Raw genomic sequence first — 22,936 nt, forward strand, 5'->3', positions numbered from 1 at the left:
AGCAATAGGCATAATAAGGATAAGTATCTATTAAATTATGCTCAAGTCTTTATGTAGTCTTTTACTGAGAACAAATAAAAGGTGTTTCCTTGGGAGAATTCCCTTTCTTATTTCTGTCTACAAGTGTTGCCCTCCCCTTACAGATCAAGGGATGTATATATACGTGGGCGTGGGGGGAAGAGCGAGCAAGTGCGTGTGTTTACACATAAGAGAGAGCAGGTAGGCAGTATATGATCACGTCACCCTTTAGAGCATGAAGCATTTATTATAAATAATGAAACTGACTGCCACCCCATAAGAAAATCCCTATCACAAAAAAGAGGGGGGTCTCCTGGGTGTCTCAGTCAGCTAAGCGCCCACCTTCAGATCAGTCATGATCCCAGGGTCCTAGGATTGAGCCCCGCACTGGGCTCCCCGCTCAGCGGAGAGTCAACTTCTCCTTCTGCCTCTGCCCCTCCCCCTGCTTGTGCCTTCTCTCTCTCTCTCTGTCACAAAGTTAAAAAAAAAGAGAATCTCTATCACTACTTTGACCCTAAAAAAAGAGACCATCCTTTTAATACACGCTGTTAGAGAAAGCATTTAACACAGCCTCCTCTGTGGGGAACTTGATTCAATTCTGAATTATCTTCTATATGTCACCACATATTCACAGGTTTCTATCACATTCTTTCAACTGTCTTTACCATCAAGCCCTGCTACTGCTACCTACATTTTCTTTTTTCTTTTTTTTTGAGAGAGAGAGAGAATGAGCACAAGAGCACGGAGGGGGAGGGGCAAAGGGAGCAGAGAGAGAATCTTAAGCAGGTTCCATGCCCAGCACAGAGCCCAACAGGGGGCTCGATCTCATGACCCAATGCTGAGATTATGACCTGGGGTGAAATCAAGAATTGGACACTTACTCCCTGAGCCACCCAGTCACCCCTATGTTTTCTTTAACTTAAACAGTAAACATGGGAATCGTGGACCCAGTGGAGAATTCCTGGTTTTACTTTTGTCCTCCTAGAATGGCCACTGTCAGTCATTTCTGTTCTCAAGTTCTAACTTGAAAGTCAGGATTAAATTAATAGAAAGCATGGGGAAGAAAAAAAAGAAAGCATGGGGATATGGGAATGAGGGAAACTATGTGTACTTTGTGTTCCCCCAAACTGGCCATTTTCTGTTTCAGTGCTTTAGTTAGCATTAATTATACATGTTCATTCATATAGTAGAGCTTATAACTACATCAAGTGACACCTTCTCACCTACTCTTTTTGAGAATATGGATCTATATATTTGTAAATTGACATATAAGGATATATAACTATACTCAAACATATATATGTAAGTATTCATCTCTATCTCTCTCCAGGTATATGTACAATCAGATGTTTGTTGGTCATCTAAAATATATAAAACACTCTACCAGACTTTGTGGAACATAAAGATAAAGGGGAGACAGAACACAAGAGTTAAAGAAAAAACTAAAATATAAACACAGTCTATCTAACAACTCCTAGTTATCCTTTAAAATCCATTTCCTCTGTGTATCCTTCCTTGCTTTGTTCAAAGTAAAAACATTCCTGCCTGTGTCCCATAGAACTTTCTACTGTATTTCTCTCCTATAGATACAGTGTAATGTATTGTTTAATTATTTGCTTATATATCTGTCTCCCTCATTAGATTATAAACTCCTTAAGAAAAAGGGACAGAGACCAGGTTCAGAAATAAAACTTTGAGTCAGGGGTACCTGGGTGGCTCAGTCATTAAGTGTCTGCCTTTGGCTCAGGTCATGATCCCAGGGTCCTGGGATCGAGTCCCACATTGGGCTCCCTGTTCAGTGGGAAGCCTGCTTTTCCCTCTCCCACTCCCCCTACTTGTGTTCCCTCTCTCGCTGTGTGTCTCTCTGTCAAATAAATAAATGAAATTAAAAAAAAAACTTTAAGTCAATGGACTGAGTGGACTTTATTATTTTATTATTATTATTATTTAGAGAGAGAAGGAGCAAGAGAGGGGAAAGGGAGAGAACCTTAAGCAGGCTCCGTGCTCAGTACAGAGCCCAATGTGGGGCTCCATCTCATGACCCTGAGATCCTAACCTGAGCTGAAGTCAAGAGTCAGATGCTTAACCTACTGAGCCACCCAAGACCCAAGCAGGCTCTATTTTTAAAAATGTATATTCCATGTTTGCAAGTAACTCGCAAATTGCTTATCAAAAAAATCATGTGTGTGTATGTGTGTGTGCATGCATTTTGAGAGAGGGAGGATGCAAATATGACAAAATGTTAACAATTTAGTAAATCTGGATAAAGAGTGTATGCAAATATGCTCATTTTACTATTCTTTAAACTTTTTTGTAAATTAAAAATTTTAAAAAATAAGAAGTTAAGAGCTAAATATAAAGATTTTGTCCCATTTTGGTTTTTATATATAGTACGGGGTCTCACATATGACACATTACATAAAGTCTGCTAAATGAAAAAGTGAACATGTTGAGTGGTACAGACCGCAAGTGATCTAGAAGCTCCAAGACAGCAGTCCTGGGAAAGAAGTGGTCACTGTACACCTGAGTGGTAGTCTTAGGACAGAAACCAGAGAAAAAGTAGAACTGATGCTGGGCTTTGAAATGGGAGCATTAGTTCAGATTGGAAGAGAACAGGCACTGTGGGTGGAAGAAACAACCTGTAAAAAGGTTCAGAGGTGAGAATGTCCAGATTTCCATGTTGGAAAAATTCAGAAAGACTTAATCTGCAGTCATTAAGTCCAGGCTGTGTTCATGGCACCACCAAATTCCAGCCTCATCTCCAAGCTTCAGTCCATTCACTTGTAAATTGGAGTAGATAATACCTAAATCACAGGGTACTGTGAGAATAAAATACTAGTAATTATGGGGAAGTATGCAGTAAAAAAAAAGTATTTACACAAATGTCAGGTATTCTCATTAAGGGATTGTTAGAGGAGTAATGAAGACACCAACCTGGTTGGAAATGGGGGTGACAATGCAGGGCACCAGAATGTAACGATACTGAAAAAGCAGGGTAGGACCAAGCCCTAGAGAGTCTTGCCTATCAATCGAAAACATCTGGATTTTACTGGTAGGAAAATGAAAGCCACAGAAAAATTGTTGAGAATGCAAATGATATAATTTAAATCTTCACAACAGTGTTAAGTGATGAAAGTCTAGACTGTGGTTGAGGTAGAAGGGAATAGTAGGAGGAGATGAATTCAGGAAAAATTATAAGAATCAACAGACTTTGGTCTGCATGTATCAAAAGGCAAAAGGGACAAGTCAAAATCACCCTAAGGGCAGTGTTTTATAGAACACTAGTCAGTCCAGGAAATTCTGGAAAGGCTGTAAAATCCCCTCTCATGTTAGATTTGAAATGCGCATTAATGTATCAAAGATTCTGAGAAATAATGGAGTAAAGAAACCCACTGTTTAATGTATTCCCAAACCTACTTGACCTAATGTTCCACAAATACACTATAGGAAATTCTCTAAATAACATTGCCCAGGTGGATGTAGGTAGAACGAGGACACCAATAAGAGAATAAAGGCTGTATGCTAAGTTGCTGTTTTCGGTAGTCTCTTATTTGTTTTTAGTATGGAACACAGGGTTTCAGATATTCTGAGCTTGAGAAGCCAGGTGCAACTGAACAGAAGACAATGAAAATCATGTTTTGAAACAGAAGTGAGACCAGAGTTAAAGATGCAGTTTGGGAAGTCATTCTTACAAAGGGTATGGTTCAACTCCTGAGAAAAGATAAGAGACTACATAAAGAGAACAAAACTGAGGAGGAAGCAGAACTGGAGGTATCCAAAGAGCTATGTCTATTTGTGTGCTTATTTATTTTTATGGGTGTATTTCTATATCTATATCTATGTGACTAAGAGCAAAGGCATTTATATATAGGGCAAAGGGCAACATATATGTGCATAGTTACATTCTATGCACATATTCTATATCTATATTCTATATCTAAGAGCAAAGGGCAACATATATGTGCATAGTTATATTCACAATCTAAGATAGAAATAGTCCCCTAAACCCTTGTCTCCTAATTCTTTTTAGTTCTCTGACATTGTTTCTTAGAGAGAAACCAAGGTGAGAGTTGGAAGGAAAGGTAAAAATGTTTAACAATCAGTGGTTTGGGAAAATCCACACAGTAATGGAGAATTGAGAGTAGATGGGAATTTAATTTATGGATTTCCTGGATTTAATCTATACTTACTTATTGGCCACAAATCAGTGGTTATTACCCCAGCTGCACTTAGAATCAGTTTTTAAAAAAATATTAAACCCCCAAGGCTTCACTTTCAGAGATTTATCTAAACTGTGGGGTCCAGTAAGGGTATTTCTTAAAAAGCTTCCCAAGGGGGCACCTGGGTGGCTCAGTGGTTAAGCCTCTGCCTTCGGCTCAGGTCATGATCCCAGGGTCCTGGGATCGAGCCCTGCATCTGGCTCTCTACTAAGCGGGGAGCCTGCTTCCTCCTCTCTCTCTCTCTGCCTGTCTCTCTGCCTACTTGTGGTCTCTGTCTGTCAAATAAATAAATAAAATCTTTAAAAAAAAAAAAAAGCTTCCCAAATGATTCCACTGTACAGCCAGAGTTTAGAACCACTCGCATAGATTAGGGACAAATCTAGCTCACCATGTGTTTTGTAAATAAATCTCTGGCTGCTTTTGTGCAATAACTGAAGAGCTGAGTGGTTGGGCAGAACCCACATGTGACCCACAGTGCCAAAATTACTTCCTATCTGGCCCTTTACAGAGATGGTTTTCTAATCCCTAGTCTGAATTAACTGAGTCAGATTTGAGGAAAAAAGTTAATGAGACCTAATAATAAAATCTGTTTTAATTCATGACAAAAGTTCATAGAAATTTTATGATTTCCAGAGAAATGTTTCTTTTTTTGAAGATGCTTCCTTTTGCTGTAATGTTTTTGAGATATTTCAAAGAGAGTATGAAAAATATTTTGGGGCCATGTTAAAAACTATTTAATGAGACATTAAAATTTTAAAGTAAACAATTCAATGTTTCCTTAATTTTTCCCCCTTCCTCTGTTAAATTCTTTCTTCCTGGACCATAGAAGGAAAAATGTTAACTTCATAGAATGACTAGTCAACAAGGAGATAATAGATTTATTCCAATGGTATTGAAAAAAAAAATTGGTCCAATGGTACTAGGTATGGAATCCTGGGTACTGATATTAATCTCTAGCAAAACAAACAAAATACTGAGATCAGAATAGCCAAACATTACAGTAGGATGCAGGATTTCAGGGGTGGAAGAGTAGGATTACAGGATTTTTGGAACACTCTTCTATATTTTCCAAATTCTTACAATCGCTATGTATTATTTTTATAAGTCATAAAAATATTGGTCTGTACTTCCTGAGCTACAGCAAAAACTCCAGCAGTTTTTTTTTGAAGGGCCCAAGTCCCTCTCAATAACAGCTTGAAGGAATAATGAACACCTACTGTTGCAGAGGACAATATGGTAAAACTTCCCTATTGCCAAAAACTGCAACCCTGCAATATGCTGAAGCTGTTAAAAAATAACTAAATCTCAACATTCTGATTTATAGATGAAGACTACAGCTCAGATTGCCCAAGTCTAAGGGATACCACTTGAGCAAATGGCTGGTGTAGAATCTTCTCCACCAGAGGAAAAGAATTCACATGTACCTTACAAGAGACAGCACAGTATCACAACATTAAGAGACCCTATGTAGCTCAGAATATCATTTTTTGGGTCATTAAAGAGAATGAAGCACCCTCCGCCGAAACAGTGCTATAAAGGATGTTATTTTCTATAAAGGTGAAGGGCCTTAAAAGTTGACTTAAAGGCATTTGCTGACTCTGTCCTTATTTTGCTGAGGGAGGGGTACAGGCTCTGAAATAGAGGTCATGAGTATAAAATTCAACAAATAAATTCTTTACTCGTGTCTAGTTTGAAGGTCTGCAAATTTGTGTCTGTTACCCTCATACAAATACCACCTATCATTTAAAAAAATGAAGTAAACTGATAGACACCTGCCCCCAAATATTCTTCTCAATGAGAATAAATATGCTCAAGGCTGCAAAATACTGTTACTTAGAAAGAGGATTATAAATTTCAGCAAAGATACCAGGATAGGTTTTTCCACTGTAACAGAACAGACTGTGCCCTTTCCCTCCTGAATCAGCAAGTTTCATGTTTCCACTACACCAAAAAAAGTTAGTACAATACAGGAAAGCTTTTTGAAATGTAATTTCAAGGAAGTGAAGAGGGTGGGAGAAAGGCAAAATACAGTTCTTTTAGCTCCTTGGAGCTACATTTCCTTTAATCCCTGCTCCTCAACCCCCTTCCCCACTACCACACACTGCTCCAGATCCCTGTATTTTTATTCTAAGTACCTGCTCCAGTTCGTAGGCCTTTGCCTTATCCTCGTCCCGGTCTGCATTCTTCCGATAGGCCAGGCCCAAACCCCACACGGCCAAGATACTGTACACATTATCTCGGACCCAGGCATCTTTCTGATCATAGCTGGCTGGAAGCAAGCCAGTCACTGGATTCTGCAAGACCAAGAAAAACAGGACAAGCAGGTAACCACAATGTGTTAACATGAGGAGACCAAACCTATCAAAGGGGTTACTTAGGGACTTTGGTCTTTCTTCTACTTCACTACTCCGGAGTTTTATAACCTCTTCCAATCAAGCGCAAGCAACTGCTATCTTGAATAAGCGGAAAAGCTAGCTGAAGCTTGATGAGTCTGAAATGTGAGTATTGTTAAAAGAAAGGCAGTGTTTTAACTTTCCAGTTAGAAAGAATAAACTATCAACGAAAAACCAGCATCAAAGGACAAGAAAAAATATATATAATTAACAGTATATACAAAGTACCTCAAATCTTCACATTAATCTAGTCTTAAAATGGCTAAATGTTCCCCTACTTCTCTTCTTTGGCTGGAGGGCAAGAAGATGATGCCCAAACCTGGGTCAGGGGAGGGAGTTGTCAATAATAAACAAGCTTCAGCACCTCTTTCAGCAGTGTCCCCCTGGAATCCTGCTGTGGCTTGGATGACGAGGGAGGAGGCGAAGGGGAGGGGGCGAAGGGGAAGGCTCAGAAGGCAAGGCTCAGGGCTCCCCACTAACTGTGCTTGTCCACAGTTCGGTTCTCGGCCCAACACCTAGCTTCAGGCTCCCCTAACGCTTCCCCAGCTTGGGGGGTGGGGGGGTGTAGGTGGCGGCGGGAGAACCTGCCACACGCACGGCGTTTCTCCAGCGGTCTCCGTCTAGGCTAGCACACTGCACATCCTCGATGATTACAAGCGACACCCCTTCACCTACCTGATGGCACAGGATGGTCTGATGCACCAGGCGAGCGTAGCCATCCAGTCGGACCCCAGAGTTACTCCGGCTCCTCATCGCGCCGCGTTTCCAATGCCCTCAGACAAACAGCCTGCGTGCCACAGGGGCCCTCGGCCCTCCAAGTCAGGAGGCTGCAAAGCAGCTCCGCCCTCGCGGTGGGAAGCCAGAGGGCCAGGCCCCGGCTGAGCCCGCCCACCGCCCACGCCCTGCGCCGGCAGTTCAAGCTACGGCTACCCCTAGGGCTCCACCGCACGCCCGCAATTGTTCGAGACTCCCGCGGTTTCAGCCCAGCCGCAGCTCCGCCGCCCCGGCGTCTCTCTGCCACCCTTACTCCCGTCCGGCCTCCAGGAGAGGATCCTGTATCCCCAGCCGAACTCCCGGACACGGCTGTGGCCCCGAGGTTCCCGCCCGGAGGCCGGCAGCGGGTCTCCGGCGGCTGCGCCCCCCCCTACCCTGCGGGAGACGCGAGCCGGAGGCGGGGCGGGCTCCGCGGGTCCTGGCAGCTGCGCGCTGCGTCCTCGGAGTTCGGCTCGGCCCGCCTCGCCCGCGCCGCTCTTCGGCGTCCCCGCCCGCTCCGCGGCGGAGAATGTGTCACCGTAGGCAATATGTTTTCAGAGGTTTATTTTCTAAACACCTCCAATGACTATTTCAGTTTTCCACGCTTGCTGTGCATGCAGGATGTTGAGGCGGCTGTTACTTCGGCCGGCTTAGCTTTTAGGAAACTAGGACCCACTTCAAACTTACTACGGCAGGAAGCGCGCTCGCGGCCGGGGTCTCGAGAATTGGAATATCCGGGATTTTACTGTATTTTATACTTTTGAGTTAAAAGTTCAGACTGAACTCCTCACTCTGATCCAAAACAGACAAGAAAAAACTCCCTAAGGTACTTTGTTCCTTAGAAACTGGTGACTAGCCGGGCCTGGGAAGGAGGGGCCCGTGGTGTGCTTTGAGCCAACTAGTTCCCCGGGTGGGGGACTGAGCAGGGACGAAGCAGTGCCTCGGGACAGCCTTGGCTGGAGAGGAGCCGGAGGAGGTTGTGTAACTGCTTTGGAAGGCTTCCCCGTGCGCACGTAGGTCACAAGGCTGAGGCAAAAAAGATTCAGCTGAATATAAAGGGGCTAAAGAGAGGATAGAAAAGAAGCCTGTAGGTAACACCGATCATTTGCCACGGGGTACTCTCGGTCTGCACCCCGCTGCGTGTCCTGACTCCAGGGCCATTGCTCCCTGTGTTTGCTCTCCTCAATCCCCACGCTTAATCTCTGCTGGCGCAAAGTCTGCACGCTTTTCAAAGCTCGTTTTAAGTGCCAACTGCTCTCTGAATCTCAGTGTAAGAATTAGACCTTTCAAATCCAACTCTGAGAATCTCTAATTCTAAGCCCTCTCTAGCCACCTCGCCCAGCCTGCAGTGATTTTGCATTTTCATTTACCTTTTTATTTCTGTAAATTTAATCTCTTCTCACAAGCTCCCTCCCTTTCAACACCCCGCACACCCCTGCTCAAATTAGCATCAGGCTCGGAATGAGGAAATGTTCAAGAACTCAGATCTGGAACTTTCAGTTTCAACAGCTAGTAAACGATACAATTAGGTACAGTGATTCGCTTAGAATTCCCAAGCAAATAGTTTCCATTGCAGTCACTTGCTAAGCATATGCCAGGACTGGCAAATAAGCCATTTCAAGGCCCAAGTGCGCTGGGGAGAAAAAGTCTTTCCAGAGAAAATGACTTCATTTTCGACTAAAGAGTGCTTGATCTTCCCTGCTCTGGCTCCAACTCCCTGACATCTTCCCCCCAGCTTGTAGCCTCAGAAGCCTTGTCTCTGTCCTCGTTCCCTTCAAGCTATTGCCCTTTTTCTTCCCCTTACCATCATTTAAAAATGTTCTAAAAATATTAAAATAATAAACGCTCACTAAAGAAAACTTGAGAAGTATAGAAAAGTAAAGCAAATCACCTTCCTTCACACACATAGCCACCTGGTAATATTTTAGTGTAACTTTTCTAGTCTTTCTATTCCTTCTGCACAGACCTCTCCCACCCCAAGTTATTTAGAAGTATGAATAGGTTAGGAATACCAAAGTTGGGTGACACCAAGAAAGGTAACTGGCTGGCTAACAGGAGGCCTGGCTGGATGGCATTACCTTGGTGCTTTCAACCTCAGTCGGGGCTGGGTATTTAGTCCTCCAGCCTTAGAAACTTGATCTCCTCAGTGCCCCAGAACTCGTCAGAGTCAGGAGGCTAACTCATGCCAATTATCTTAAGAGACTGACGCATGAGAACCAGACTGCTGGTTGATAATGAGAAATAGAACTATGATGGTTTATGTTGGCCTCATTAGCACGGGTCTCTCCTTTAAATAATGCATATGCCTTATTCCTTCCCAAGTACTATTTTGTTTTATACAAAACCATATGAAGTAAACACTATTATTTTTTTAGATTTTATTTATTTATTTGACAGAAAGATAGCAAGAGAGAGTGCACGTGCACCACCCTCGAGAGCAGCAGGCAGAGGGAGAGAGAGAAACAGGCTCCCTGCTGAGGCTATATCTTTTCCATCATTTCCCATTTACTCTCTTTCAATTTTTTTTTAAATTATATTGCATGGAGCACTGGATGTTACATGTAAACAATGAATCTTGGAACACTACATCAAAAACTAATGATGAACTGTATGGTGACTAACATAACATCATAAAAAAATAGAAGTACTATATAAACACATTCTTCATGAAAAAAGTTAAAACATTACAGGTAAAGTTGAAGTTCCCTATGTCTATCACCCACAGTCACAGGCTCCTCTATCTCCCTTCCCAAAAGTAACCACTGTTGTAAGATTGGTTTGTATCCTTCCAGATTTTTTTCCCCCTATGGATTAAGATATATACATAGAAATGCATATAAAGTATTCTTGTTTTTTGTGTATTCTTTTAATATAAACAATATTATACTCTACCTCCTTTTGTGCAGATTGCTCTAGTCATGCAAAGTTGTATCATGGAGATCTAGTCATGTTATCATAGACCATGGTTTATGTAGGCGTTACTCTTTTTTTTTTTTTTTTTTTGCAGGTGCTAAAGGGGCCATCTTTTAATAAATACTTTGTTAAATATTTTATTTCTTACCACAGCAGAAGGCAATATAACTGAATCACATTAGCCCAGTCTCACCAAAAAGGAACAAAATAACCCCATAACCCCAAACCCCCAAATCAGCCAACACTTTCATTAAAAGACATTCTCAAGGATGCGTTAGGATATGAGGAAAACCTCTGCAGCTTTTGCAAAAGTTCTGTAGAGGACATTTTTCCTGGATAGGTAAAAACCATGCAAGAAATACTTTTCAGAATTTAGGATAAGAAAAAGAAAAGAGTTGTCAGGTCTAATTAACTTGGGATAGTCCCTCTTTATTCAGTGCTCCTACCAGGAAGTTCAGAGCTAAATTTAATATAAGTAACCAAGAATTAGGTACTTTCCCACTCAGAACCCCTCCCTCACATATACTCATATGAGTTGAGTTATTTTTAATTGTCTCATATACACTAATTTTAGAAAGCTTAATCTTAGGGGTGTCTGGGTGGCTCAGTAGTTTAGTGTCTGCCTTTGGCTCAGGTCATGGTCCCAGGATCCTGGGATTGAGCCCCACATCAGGCTCCCTGCTCAGTAGGAAGCCTGCTTTCCCTTTCCCACTTCCCCTGCTTGTGTTCCTGCTCTCATGATCTCTCTCTCTCTGTCAAATAAATAAACAGAATCTTAAAAAAAAAAAAAAAAGCTATCTTAAAATCATTCGGGAAGTAGGCAGGGTATAAATTTTAAACAAATACAACTGAGAAATGTAAAGTAAACTAACTCATGCAGGAATAATTTCAACATGAAGAAATGACGGGAAGCTAGAGATTTGTAGTGGTATTTTTTTTCAAAATGTAATTATTTCAGGCACAGTTGGTAAGTATACCTGTCATATATCTTTCCAAAACTGTAGCTCAAAACTATAACATACTGAGAGAAAAATAAATCTTGGGAATACAAATTCATTTGTTATAACCAGTTTTGCTTACACTGTCTCAAAATAGCCATCTGTACTAATGTGTGTACATAACAGAACAACTTGCTATAATACAAAAAGTTCATATATATTTAGACCTTGGAACTTTCTAAGGGATTAAAACTTTTTTTTTAAGATTTAATTTGTTTGAGAGAGAGAATGAGAAAGAGTATGAGAAGAAGGAGGGTCAGAGGGAGAAGCAGACTACCCGCCAAGCAGGGAGCCTGATGTGGGACTTGATCCCGGGACTCCAAGATCATGACCTGAGCTGAAGGCAGTCGCTTAACCAACTGAGCCACCCAGGCATCTGGGATTGAAAACTAAAAATCTCTCATTTTTGCTACAGAAATAGGCATTTCTCTATTGATGAGCATTTACATAGTTATTTCCAGGTATGAACTCTTAAAAACAGTACTTCAGAGAATATACTCATATCATCTTGTGAATGATGTTTTAGAAATGGGCATTTAAAAAATTTTGATATAACCAAAAAGCCATTTAAATTATCGGCACCCACCAGTAGTGAATGAGTCTCCACTTACCCATTCTTACCAAAACTTGACATTAGACTTTGATTTTGAGCAATCTAATGGGTACAAAGTGGTATCTTACCTAAGTTTCATTTGCCAGAATACTAATGTCATTAACCATCTTCTTATGTTTTATTATACTATATTTAGCTAGTTTATAACTTCTTTATATACTTAGTCATTTCTCTATTGGGCTGTTTTTCTTATTGATTTATAGGAATTTAATAAATATATGTATTCTGCATTTTAGTTTTTGTAAAAAAAGAAATCTAAAAGATATTGTACTTGTTTTGCCATAAGTAGTCCGTCTATTCTCATTTTTATGGTGCTTTCATATAGTTTTCATTTTTAATGAAGTCAAATTGATGAGCCTTTTCATTTTTGTCTTATTTTAGAAGGCCTTTATATGAGGTTGAATGTGACTCCCCAAAAGATATGTCCACCCAGAACTTGTGAATGTGACCTTATTTGGAAAAGGGGCTTTTGCAAATGTAACTAAGGTTCTGGAGATGAAGTCATGCCTGATTTCCTACTAGTCCCTAAATCCAATGACAAGTGTCCTCATAAGAAAAGGAAAAGATACATAGGGAGGAGAAGGCAATGTGAAGACAGAGCCAGAGATGGAAGTGATGCATTTACAAGCCAAAGAATGCCAAGGATTGCCAGCAACCACAAGAAACTAGGGGAGAAACATGGAGCAGATTCTCCCTCAGTACCTCTGTGAGAAGCCAACCCTACTGACACCTCGATATTGGACTTCTGGCTTCCAGAATGTGAGGGAATAATTTTCTGTTGTTTTAAACTGCCCAGTTTGTGGTAATTTGTTATGGAAGCCCTAAAAAACTAATAAAGTCTTTCTGTGTCTGAGATCATTAACACATTATCAAATTTTCTAATACTTTTATTGTTTAGCTTTTTATCTGTTACTCTTTTAATTCCTCTATAATTTATTTTTAGAAGTGGGTTTAAATAGAAATTTAACTTAATATTTTCCTAAATGGTTAGCCAATTGCACTAACAACACTTAATTAATTATTCTTTTCCTATTGATTTAAAATGCTACTTTGATTATAACTATGGGTCTTTCTGGATCATTAGTCTGTTCCACTAATCTGTTTTTCCATTCCTTCATTAATATTGCAGTGCTTTAGCCATTATCAAGCTTTAATCTTTCATATGAACTTTAGAATTATCTGATTGAGTTCTAAGGAAAGTCCTGATTTTTATTGTAATTGCATTAAATTTATAGACTTGTTTGGGGAGAATGGACATATTAGTAATATTTAGCTTTCCTGTCTACAGACAATGTATATTTATTCAGGACTTCTTTTACTTCTTTTAGCAAACTTTGTAGCTTTCTCCATGAAGGCTTTGCACTTCTTTTTTTTTTTTTTTTGGCAAGTTTTATGTCTTGGTACTTTGTAGTTTTTAATTAGTTATTATGTATAGGGAAATATTTTTTGTATGTTTATCTTATATCTACTTCCTGTGTTAATTCACTAGATGTCTGAAGGTGATGTTTTTGGATTTTCTAGATCGACAGGCATATCATTTGCAAATAGTAACACTTGTATCTTTACCTCCTAAATCTTTAGAACACTTACAGTGGGTATACTTGGCTATCCTTTCTTGTTCCTGACTTTAATGGACTGGTTCTAATGTTTCTAATGTTTCATATTAAATATGTCTTTGGTAGGTTTCCAGAAGATACTATTTATTACATTAAAATAATTTCTTTTGCTAAGGTTTTGTTATTAATATTATTATGAATGAATGTTGAATTTTATTGAATGATATTCCTGCATGTATTGAAAAGAATCATTAGTTTAGTGTGAATTATATTGATAGGCTTCCTTATGGCGAACCATATTTTTATTGCTAAGAGAAAGCACACTTGGTCATGATACACCCTCCTTTTAATATGCACTAGATTCAATTTACTAATATTTTATTTAGGATTTTTGCATTTTTGTTTTTACATTATATTGGCTTGTAATATTATTTTTTATGCCACTCAGGCACCCTATAAATCTGCTTTTAACTTTTAAGTTGCCTCTGAATCTGGATTATGTCATCCTTTGTACTCCTGATGTACTTTCTTTGTGCCTCCTCTCCTTTTTTATAGAATGAACCTACTTCAAAGTTTGTCTATTTTATTTAGTTGTTCCTAGGGCCAGCTCTTAGCTTTATTTATTGATTATATCTTTATTTCTATATCCCTTTGTGACTTAATAATTGGAAACATTTTTAAAATATTTTATTACAAGAACAGAATGTATAATACAATGAATTCTACCACCTAGCTTCAACAATAATCAAATAATAATCTTGTTTCTGTCATTTATACTCTTCCCTTCTTTCCCCCCTGTATTATTCTGAAGCAAATCTCAGGCATATCCATTTGTCCATAAGTAGTATGTGCCCATAAAAGATAAGGAAGTTTTATTAAATGTAATTACATACCATTGCATCTCAAATAAAAGTCCTTTATATCATCAAATATTTTCTTTCTTCAAATTTCCCAGCTGTTTCAGAAATGCTTGTGTGTGTGTGTGTGTGTGTGGGTGTGCATGCACCTGTATGTGTGTGTGAGAGAGAGAGGGAGATAGGCAGAGTCAGAGATGGAGATAGAGACAGAGCAAGAAAGAATGCATCAGGATCCAAACAAGGTCCATGCATTGCATTTGATTGATATGGCTCATGAATCATTTGTCTCTTTTAAGCCGTAGGTTTCTCCTCTTTTCTTTTTTCCTTGCAATTTATTGAGGAAATCTGCCTGTTTGTCCAGTAGTACTTTGCTGATTTCATTGCCGTGGTATTGTTTAACATATTCTCTGTCTTCTGTATTTCCTACAAACTGGTGCTTCACTTTAGAGGCTTAATCAGTTTCACGTTCAGTTTTCTTGGCTAGACAGCTCATATGGAGTTCTCCCATCAAGAGGCACATAATGTCTAGGTGTCCCTTGATGGCTAGATCCACTAATTCATTTAAAGTTGCAAAACAGTGAAATTCCATCATTCCATATTCATTTTTTAGCTGAAATTATTTTTTTAAAGTTCTCTGTAGAAGTCTGTGGGAGGAGTGTGGTGTTTATTTATTTATATTCATTTTTATTTAAATTCCAGTTACTTAACATACAGAGAAATATTAGTTTCAGGTGTGTCCAATTTAGTGATTCAACATTTACATACAACACCCAGAGCTCATAACAAAAAGTGCACTCCTTAATCTCCATCACCTGTTTAACCCATGCCCCCACGCACCTTCACTCTGGAAACCATCAGTTTGTTCTCTATAGATAAGAGTCTCTTTCTTGGTTTACCTACTCTGTTTCCCCTGTGATCATTTGTTTTGTTTCTGAACTTCCACATATGAGTGAAATCATAGGATATTTGTTTTTCTCTGACTTATTTCACTTAGCATAATACTCTCTCGCTCCATCCATGTCGTTGCAAATGACAAGATTTCATTCTTTTTTGATGGCTGAGTAATACTCTTTTGTGTATATACACACCAATTGTTTTTTTTTTAAATTAATTAATTAATTAATTTGACAGACAGAGATCACAAGTAGGCAGAGAAGCAGGCAGAGAGAGAAGGAGGGGAAGCAGGCTCCCTGCTGAGCAGAGAGCCCGATGCGGGGATTGATCCTAGGACCCAGGGATCATGACCTGAGCTGAAGGCAGAGACTTTAACCCACTGAGCCACCCAGGTGCCCATACACACCAATTGTTTATCCATTTATCAGTCAATGGACATTTGGCCTTGCTCCATAATTTGGCTATTGTGGATAATACTGCTATAAACATTGGGGTGCATGTATTCCTTCAAATTACTATTTTTGTATCCTTTGGGTAAATGCCATGTAGTGAAATTACTAGATCATATGGCAGTTCTATTTTTAACTTTTTGAGGAACCTCCATACTGTTTTCCAGAGTAGCTGCACCGGCTTGCATCCCCACTAATAGTGAAAGAAGAGTCCCTTTCTCCACATCCTTGCCCAACATTTGCTTTTTTTCCTGTGTTGTTGATTTTAGCCATTCTGACAGGTGTGAGGTGATATCTCATTGCAGTTTTGATTTGTATTTCCCTGAAGATGAGTGATGTTGAGCATCTTTTCGTGTGTCTGTTGGCCACCTGGATATCTTCTTTGGAAAAATGTCTATTTATGTCTTCTGCCTGTTTTTTAACTGGATTATTTGGTTTTGGGGTGTTTTATAAGCTCTTTATATACTTTGTATACTAAACCTTTATCAGAGGTATTTGCAAATATCTTCTCCCATTTCATAGGTTGACTTTTAGTTTTGTTGATTGTGCAGAAACTTTTTATTTTGATGAAGTCTCAATAGTTTACTTTGCTTTCGTTCCCTTGCCTCAGGAGACATATCTAGTAAGATGTTGTTATGGCCGATGTCAAAGAGGTTACCACCTGCATTTTCCTCTAGGATTATGATGGTTTCCTGTCTCACATTTAGGCCTTTCATCCATTTTGAATTTATTTTTGTGTATGGTGTAATAAAGTGCTCCAGTTTTATTCTTTTATTGTTGCTGTCCAGTTTCCCCAGCACCCTTTATTGAAGAGACTATCTTCTCTCCATTGGTTATCCTCTCCTCTTTTGTTGAAGATTAACTGACCATACAATTGTGGGTTCATTTCTGGGTTTTCTATTCTGTTCCATTATCTATGTGTCTATTTTTGTGCCAGTACCATACTGTCTTGATCACTACAGCTTTGTAATATAACTTGAAGTCTGGAATTGTGATGCCTCCAGCTTTGCTTTTTTTTTTCAAGGTTGCTTTGGCTATTTGGGGTTTTTGTTGTCCTGTACAAATATTAGGATTGTAATTGTATTGGTCTTTCCTTTAAGTTAAGGACTTCTTCTGTCTTGCTGCTTTCAGGGATTTTCTTTTGTAGTTTTGCAAATTTAATTACAATACGCTTTGGTGTTGGCCTGCTTTTCTTGATTTTGATGGGAGTTCTCTGTGCTTCCTGGATTTGGATGTCTGTTTTCTTCCCCAGATTAGGGAATCTTTCAGCTATTATTTCCTCAAATAAATTTTCTGCCTCCTTCTTGCTCTCTTCTTCTGGGACTCCTAAAATATGAATGCTGTTACATTTGATGGAGTCACTGAGTTCCCTAGGTCTATTCTTATGTTCCATAATTCTTTCCCTCTTTTGTTCAGCTTCGTTATTTTCTATTATTTTGTCTTCAAGGTCACGAATTCATTCCTCTGCTTCTTCCAGCCTGCTGTTTATTGCTCAAGCCTGTTTCCAGTCTCATTTATTGCATTCTTCATTTCCGATTGATTTTTTTTTCATCTCTTTTTTTCCTCTGTGGAAAGGGTCTCCCTGGGGAGAAGGGAAGAAGTGTCTCTTTTGTTCTTTTCTCAGGCTCAGTGTGTATCTGTATGACTGTTGCTTTAAATTCTCCATCAGGCATGTTATTTATATGTGTTTCAGTTAGATCTCTGGCTGTGGCCTCATCCGTTCTTTCATTTGGGATGAATTCCTCCATCTTGGTATTTTGTCTAAGTCTCTGCCTTATTTTCTATGTTAGAAAAGCCAGTTATATTTCCTGTTCCTGAGGATAATGGTTTTATAAGGAAGAAGACATGTATTGCCCAGGGAATGGTACTTCAGGGAGTGTCTCTAGTGTGTGCTGCATGTGCTCTGATGTTGTTTCAACTGCTCTATCCTTCCAGCCAGTCATCTGCAGAGGCTCTCCTGGCCTGCTATGGGCAGTGTTTGGTCCTGGGCCAGAGTATAACGAATTTTAACTTGGTGGGCTCTGTTCTGTTCATTAAATGATGCCTGATATACTTCCATGAAAACCAAGGCCCTTGCAGAACTCTGTGGTGGGGAGATGTGGTGTGGGCAAGCATTTGTGCTGATCTTCTGGGTGAAGGGCCCATTGCACTGGGACTGATGCTTGACTCAAAAGGGCAGTGCCGTCAGGGTGCAGGGCTGTGGGGCTTGGTGTAAACAAGTTAGTCAGTTCAGTGTGGGTGCTGCCCTACTTCCTGCAAGTGGCCCTGTGTTTATGCTGAGTGACCAGGGAAGGAAGTGATACCAGCCTGCTCCTTTGTGTCTAGAGAAATATCTCCATGAATGCTGCCTCTTAGGGAGACATTCTGAGAAGAGTGAATAATCTCCCACCTGTATGTCCCATGTGTTTTAATTGCTGTTTTCATGCTGTCTGGCTCGGGTTTTTGCCTGCCTTCTCTCCAGGAGCAATGGCGTGTCCTGTGGGCTCTATCACAGTCAATCCTGCCGACCTTTAAAACTCCACACTTTAAAAAAAATATTTTATTTATTTATTTGACAGAGAGAAAGAGACAGAGCAGGATTACAAGTTGGGGGTGGTGGTGGGAGAAGGAGAAGCAGGCCTCCCACCAAGCAGGGAACCAGGACCCTGGGATCATGACCTGAGACGAAGGCAGTTCCTTAAGGACTGAGCCACCCAGGTGCCCCAAACTCCACACTTTAGAGACATGGTGTGCACAGGGGCTTATGCTGGTCTTCTGTGGGAGGGACTGGCAGCACTGGGACTGAGGCAAGTTTGACTTATAATGGTCCTACCAGAGCATAATGGTGTGGGTCTTGGTGTAAACAACTTGGGCAGTCAGTGTCAGAACAGTGCTGCTTCCTGAGGTGGCTGTGTGTTTATGCTAAGAGTGGGGTAGGAAAATGGTATTGGCCAGCTCCTTTGTTCCCTGAGAGGTTTCTCCATGAATGCTACTTCTTAGGGACAGGCTCTGAGAAGAGCCAATAATCTCCCACCTGTGGGTCCCAAGTCTTTTTCAAATCATTGTTTCCATCCTATCTGCACCTGGGTTGTTTGCCTGCCCTCTCTCTGGGAGCAGGGCAGTGTCCTCAGGGCTCTATCCCAGCCAAACCCCCTGACCTTTAAAAGTCAAGGCTTTAAGCCCACTGGTTGTAAGAACTTACAAAATCCAGCCCCTTTCATTTTCCAAACTGCTGGCTTTGGGGAAATATACTCCTTGTGAATTCTCCTTTTTGGCCTTCTCTCTCTTGCCCTATTCCATGACCATGGCTCCCTCCCCTCTGCAGCACCTGCAATCCATTTCTCCACACTTCCTACCTTCTTTGATGTGGCCTTTTCTGTCTCTTTAGTTGTAGTTCTGACAGTCCTCAGGTTGGTTTCTGGGGCATTTGGGGTGATTTGATAATTATTTAGTTGTATTTGTGGGATGAGGCGAGAGTCCTCCTACTCTGCTGCCATCTTCTTCTCCTCACTTCTTCATTTCATTTAGTTCATTATTTGAGGTTTTGTCTTATTCTTTCTTTCGGAATATATTCCTCTGTCTTCCAGTTTTGCTTGACTCTCTATGTCTGCTTTTATGAATTAATGGGACAGCTACCTTTCCTAAACTCGAAGGAATGGTCTTGTGTATGGTTGTCTCTCATGTAAATTATGTATGTCTGGTGACTTTTGCTGGCTGGCTGGAGCTGTGACTAGTGTGAGGAGGGGTTCCCAGGGATTTCAATTCAGTGAGAGCCCTGGCAGGATAGCTAAAGCTGAAGTAGGTGCAGATCTGTGCATTCCCTGGGCTCTCCATGCAGCGGGTACCCTGGTAGGACAGATAAGTCTAGTGTGTGTGCAAGCCATGGTGTCTTATGTGTGCAAGCCAATGGTGTCCCAAGACTACGCACAGAGGGAACTTTAGTAGGATAGCTGAATCTGAATTGGGTACAAGGTAGGGTGTCTCTTGGCACCCTGGAAGGACAGCTGAAGCTGAAATGGATATAAGCCAGAATGTCCGTGTGTGTTCTTTGCAGGGGGTGATGAAATCCAAGTGGGCACAGTCTTGAGGACCCAGGGCTCTACTCAGAAAGGGTACATTGTCAGGATAGCTGAAGCTCAAAAGAGTGTAAACTAGGGTATTCTTGGGCCCTTCACACAGTGAGTGTCCCGAATGGGTATTTGGAGCAAAGGTGGGGTATAAGCTAGGAAGTCTTAGAGGGCACTCCATTCAAGGGGCACTTTGGCAGAACAGCCAAAGCTAAAGTGGGCATGGGCTGGTGTGATCCCTAGGCTTTCCGTGTAAAATGTGCCCTGGCAGAATAGCTGAAACTGAAGTGGTTGGAAGCTGGGTTGTCCCAAGATGCTCAGCACAAGGAGGACCCTGTCCTGTTGGTTGGAGGTGCACTGAGGTCAGTGCAGGTGAGTGTGTTCTAGGTTATGCCATGCAGAAGATGCCTTGGCATAGTAGCTAAAACCAATGCAGACCTGACCCTAACGTTCCTGGGGTGCTCTATTTAGGGGTCACCATGCTAGGGTGGCTGGATCTGAGGCAGACATCATCTGAGAAGTTCTAAGGCATTCTGCACTGGGGGTGCCTAGTAATCCATCTGAAGCCAAAATTGTGTAGGCCTGAAGTGTTCCAGATTGCTTTGCACCTGTGTCACCTTGGCACAAAGACTAGAGCTGTAGTGAGCACTAACCAGGAATGTTCTCATGTACACTGCCTTGTGGTCACCTTAGTGAGATGACTGGGAATAGTGTGAGCTGGGGTCTGTGCCTTCAAGGTGGAGGGATAGTGTAAACCTGTCTGCTTCCTGTGAGCATTCCAGCAACCCCTCTGCCAGCTGGCTGAAGTCTGGCTGGCTCTTTTATATGTTAATTACTGTTTCAACCACAGCTTTTTTCTGTGCCCCTGTGCAACTGGAGCTGGTGTGGGTCTGCAGACATGGGCTCACTGATTTGGCAGACCAGCCAGTGCACCTGGGTTCTGTTCTTCACATTGTTAAGGTGGAGGGGGATCATAAACCATACTGCCAGCTCCTCCCCCCAGAGAGTGTTCCAGCAGCTTCCTCACTGCTTGGCAGAGTGCTAGCTCTTTTATGCGTCATCTGTTCTTTTAAACTATGGTTTTTATGTATGTGTGTGCCCCAACATCAGATCTCGTTTTATTTTCTTTAATGAGATTATATTTCTTTAATTAGATTATGTTTTCTTAATATAGGTCCTGTGTGTTATTAGATTTATTTCTAAGTATTTTATAGGCTTTGCCATTATTTGAATGAAATATTTTGCCCTGATTTCTATTTTTAAGTGTTTAGTGTTAGAAGAGACAAGCTATTGATTTTTGCATTTTTTTATTTTAAATTAAACTATCAAATTTTGTTATTTAATCTAGTAGAATATTAACAACTTGATTGAGATACCATGCAATGCATTCATCCATTTAAAATACACAATTGAGTGGTTTTTAAACCATTGAACAAAGTTGTGCTACTATCACTATAATCCATATTGGGAAATTTTTATCACCCCCCAAAGAAACTCCATACCCATTAGCAGTCATTCCTGATCAGGGTTACCTATTCTTAAAAGTTAAATTCTACTGTGAACTCATATAGTCCTCATGTCTTTTCTCATGGTAGATTTCCAACAAACATTCCAATCTCCTGTGTAGTAGTTTATTCAAGTTTTTCACTTTAGCTTTTCATCTTTGTCATTTATATATATATATTTCTAGGAATGTCCATTTCTTTAGAGTTTTTTGAAATTGATCATGGATGAGTTAAAAATGCTATTCTCGTGTAATTCTTTTAGTGTCTAGTATCTATGTTTGTCTCTTTTCTTGTTGCTAATCTATATATTTTTCTTGCCTTATTTTACTTAATCAAGTTCTTTTTTAAAAAAATATTTATTTATTTAGAAAGTGTGAATAGGGGAAGGGACAGAAGGAGAGGATCCACAAGCAGACTCCCTACCGAGCAAGGAACCTGACTTAGGGGTCATTCTCATAACCATGAGATCATAACCTGAGCAGAAACCAAGAGTTGGATGCTTAACCAACTGAGCCATCCAGGCACCCCTTACTTCATCAAGCTCTTGAGAAAACTACCTATTTGAATCGGAATGTAAAAATGGTTTTATATTTTATTTATTCTACTATATTTTATTTTCTACATAATTAATTTCATTTTTTAAAAAAGATTTTATTTATTTATTTGACAGAGAGAGACACAGCGAGAGAGGGAACACAGCAAGGGCAGTGGAGAGGGAGAAGCAAGCTTCCTGCTGAGCAGAGAGCCCGATGCAGGGCCCATGACCTGAGCTGAAGGCAGATGCTCAACTACTAAGCCACCCGGGGGCCCCTAATTTCAATTTTTTTACAGAACTCCTTTGCCAAGTTGTTATTCATATACCACGAAATTCACATATTTAAAGTATATGATTCAATGGTTTTTAATATATTTACATATTTGTGCAAATTTACAACAACCAATTTTAGAAACTTTTCATCACTAGCCAAAATGGTTAAAATGCTAAATTTTGTCATGTATATTTTACCACAATCAAGAATAATTAAAGCAATGAAAATAAATAATGAAACAACAAAATAAATAATGAAATAAGTAATGAAACAATGAAAATAAAACCTCCTGGAGTTTGATTGGGATTATGATAAATGTATAATTTGGTACAGGAATTATTGACATTTTAACATATTAAATCTTCCAAACAAGGTGCAGTCTTTATTTAGATTTTCTTAAATCTCTCAGAAATGTTTTATACATTTTGGTCTACAAATGTTGCATATTTTTTGAGAGATAGATCTCTAAGTATTTAACATTCTTTTAAAAATGGTTTTTATTATCATGTTATTTTATTTAAATTCAAATAATTAAACATAAAACATATCATTAGTTTCAGATATTGAGTTCCGTTATTCATCAGTTGCATATTACACTCAATGCTCATTACATCACCTGCTTTCCTTTCCTTCCTTAATGCCCATAACCCAGTTACCCGACCCCCCATCTCCCTTTTAACACTATTTTTATTTTTTAAAATTTTTAATTTAAATTCAAATTAGTTAACATATACTGTATTATTAGTTTCAGGGGTAGAATTTAGTAATTTATCAGTTGCATACAACCACTAGTGCTCATTACATCAAGTGCCTTCTTTAATGCCTATCACCCAATGACCCCATCCCTCCACCGACCTCCCCTCCAGCAACCCTCAGTTTGTTTCCTAGCGTTAAGAGTCTTTTATGGTTTTC

At 40.0% G+C, this 22,936-nt stretch overlaps 2 protein-coding genes across 4 annotated transcripts in view; one reads left to right on the forward strand and one right to left on the reverse strand.

The window, feature by feature from the left end:
- The window catches only part of PHKA1 (phosphorylase kinase regulatory subunit alpha 1), a 150,786-nt gene extending 143,028 nt beyond the window's left edge, over positions 1-7,758 (reverse strand). For 2 of the 3 annotated variants that reach the window (XM_032331389.1, XM_032331388.1), the window contains exons 1-2: positions 7,307-7,758; positions 6,374-6,532 (exon numbers count right to left, since the gene is read on the reverse strand). In XM_032331389.1, the coding sequence (XP_032187280.1) occupies positions 6,374-6,532; positions 7,307-7,384 (237 nt within the window). In that variant the 5' untranslated portion in view covers positions 7,385-7,758. The remainder of the gene's footprint in view (positions 1-6,373; positions 6,533-7,306) is intronic. The other variant, XM_032331390.1, reaches the window with a different exon arrangement.
- On the forward strand, positions 7,400-12,685 carry LOC116582278. The gene is made up of 3 exons (XM_032329700.1): positions 7,400-7,449; positions 7,491-8,210; positions 12,290-12,685. The coding sequence occupies exons 1-2, from the start codon at positions 7,400-7,402 to the stop codon at positions 8,146-8,148; spliced, it is 708 nt and encodes a 235-aa protein (XP_032185591.1). The 3' UTR covers positions 8,149-8,210; positions 12,290-12,685.
- Positions 12,686-22,936: the final 10,251 nt, after the last annotated feature.

The sequence above is a fragment of the Mustela erminea genome, chromosome X (genome assembly GCF_009829155.1).
Source record: "Mustela erminea isolate mMusErm1 chromosome X, mMusErm1.Pri, whole genome shotgun sequence".
NCBI classification, from domain to species: Eukaryota; Metazoa; Chordata; class Mammalia; order Carnivora; family Mustelidae; genus Mustela; species Mustela erminea.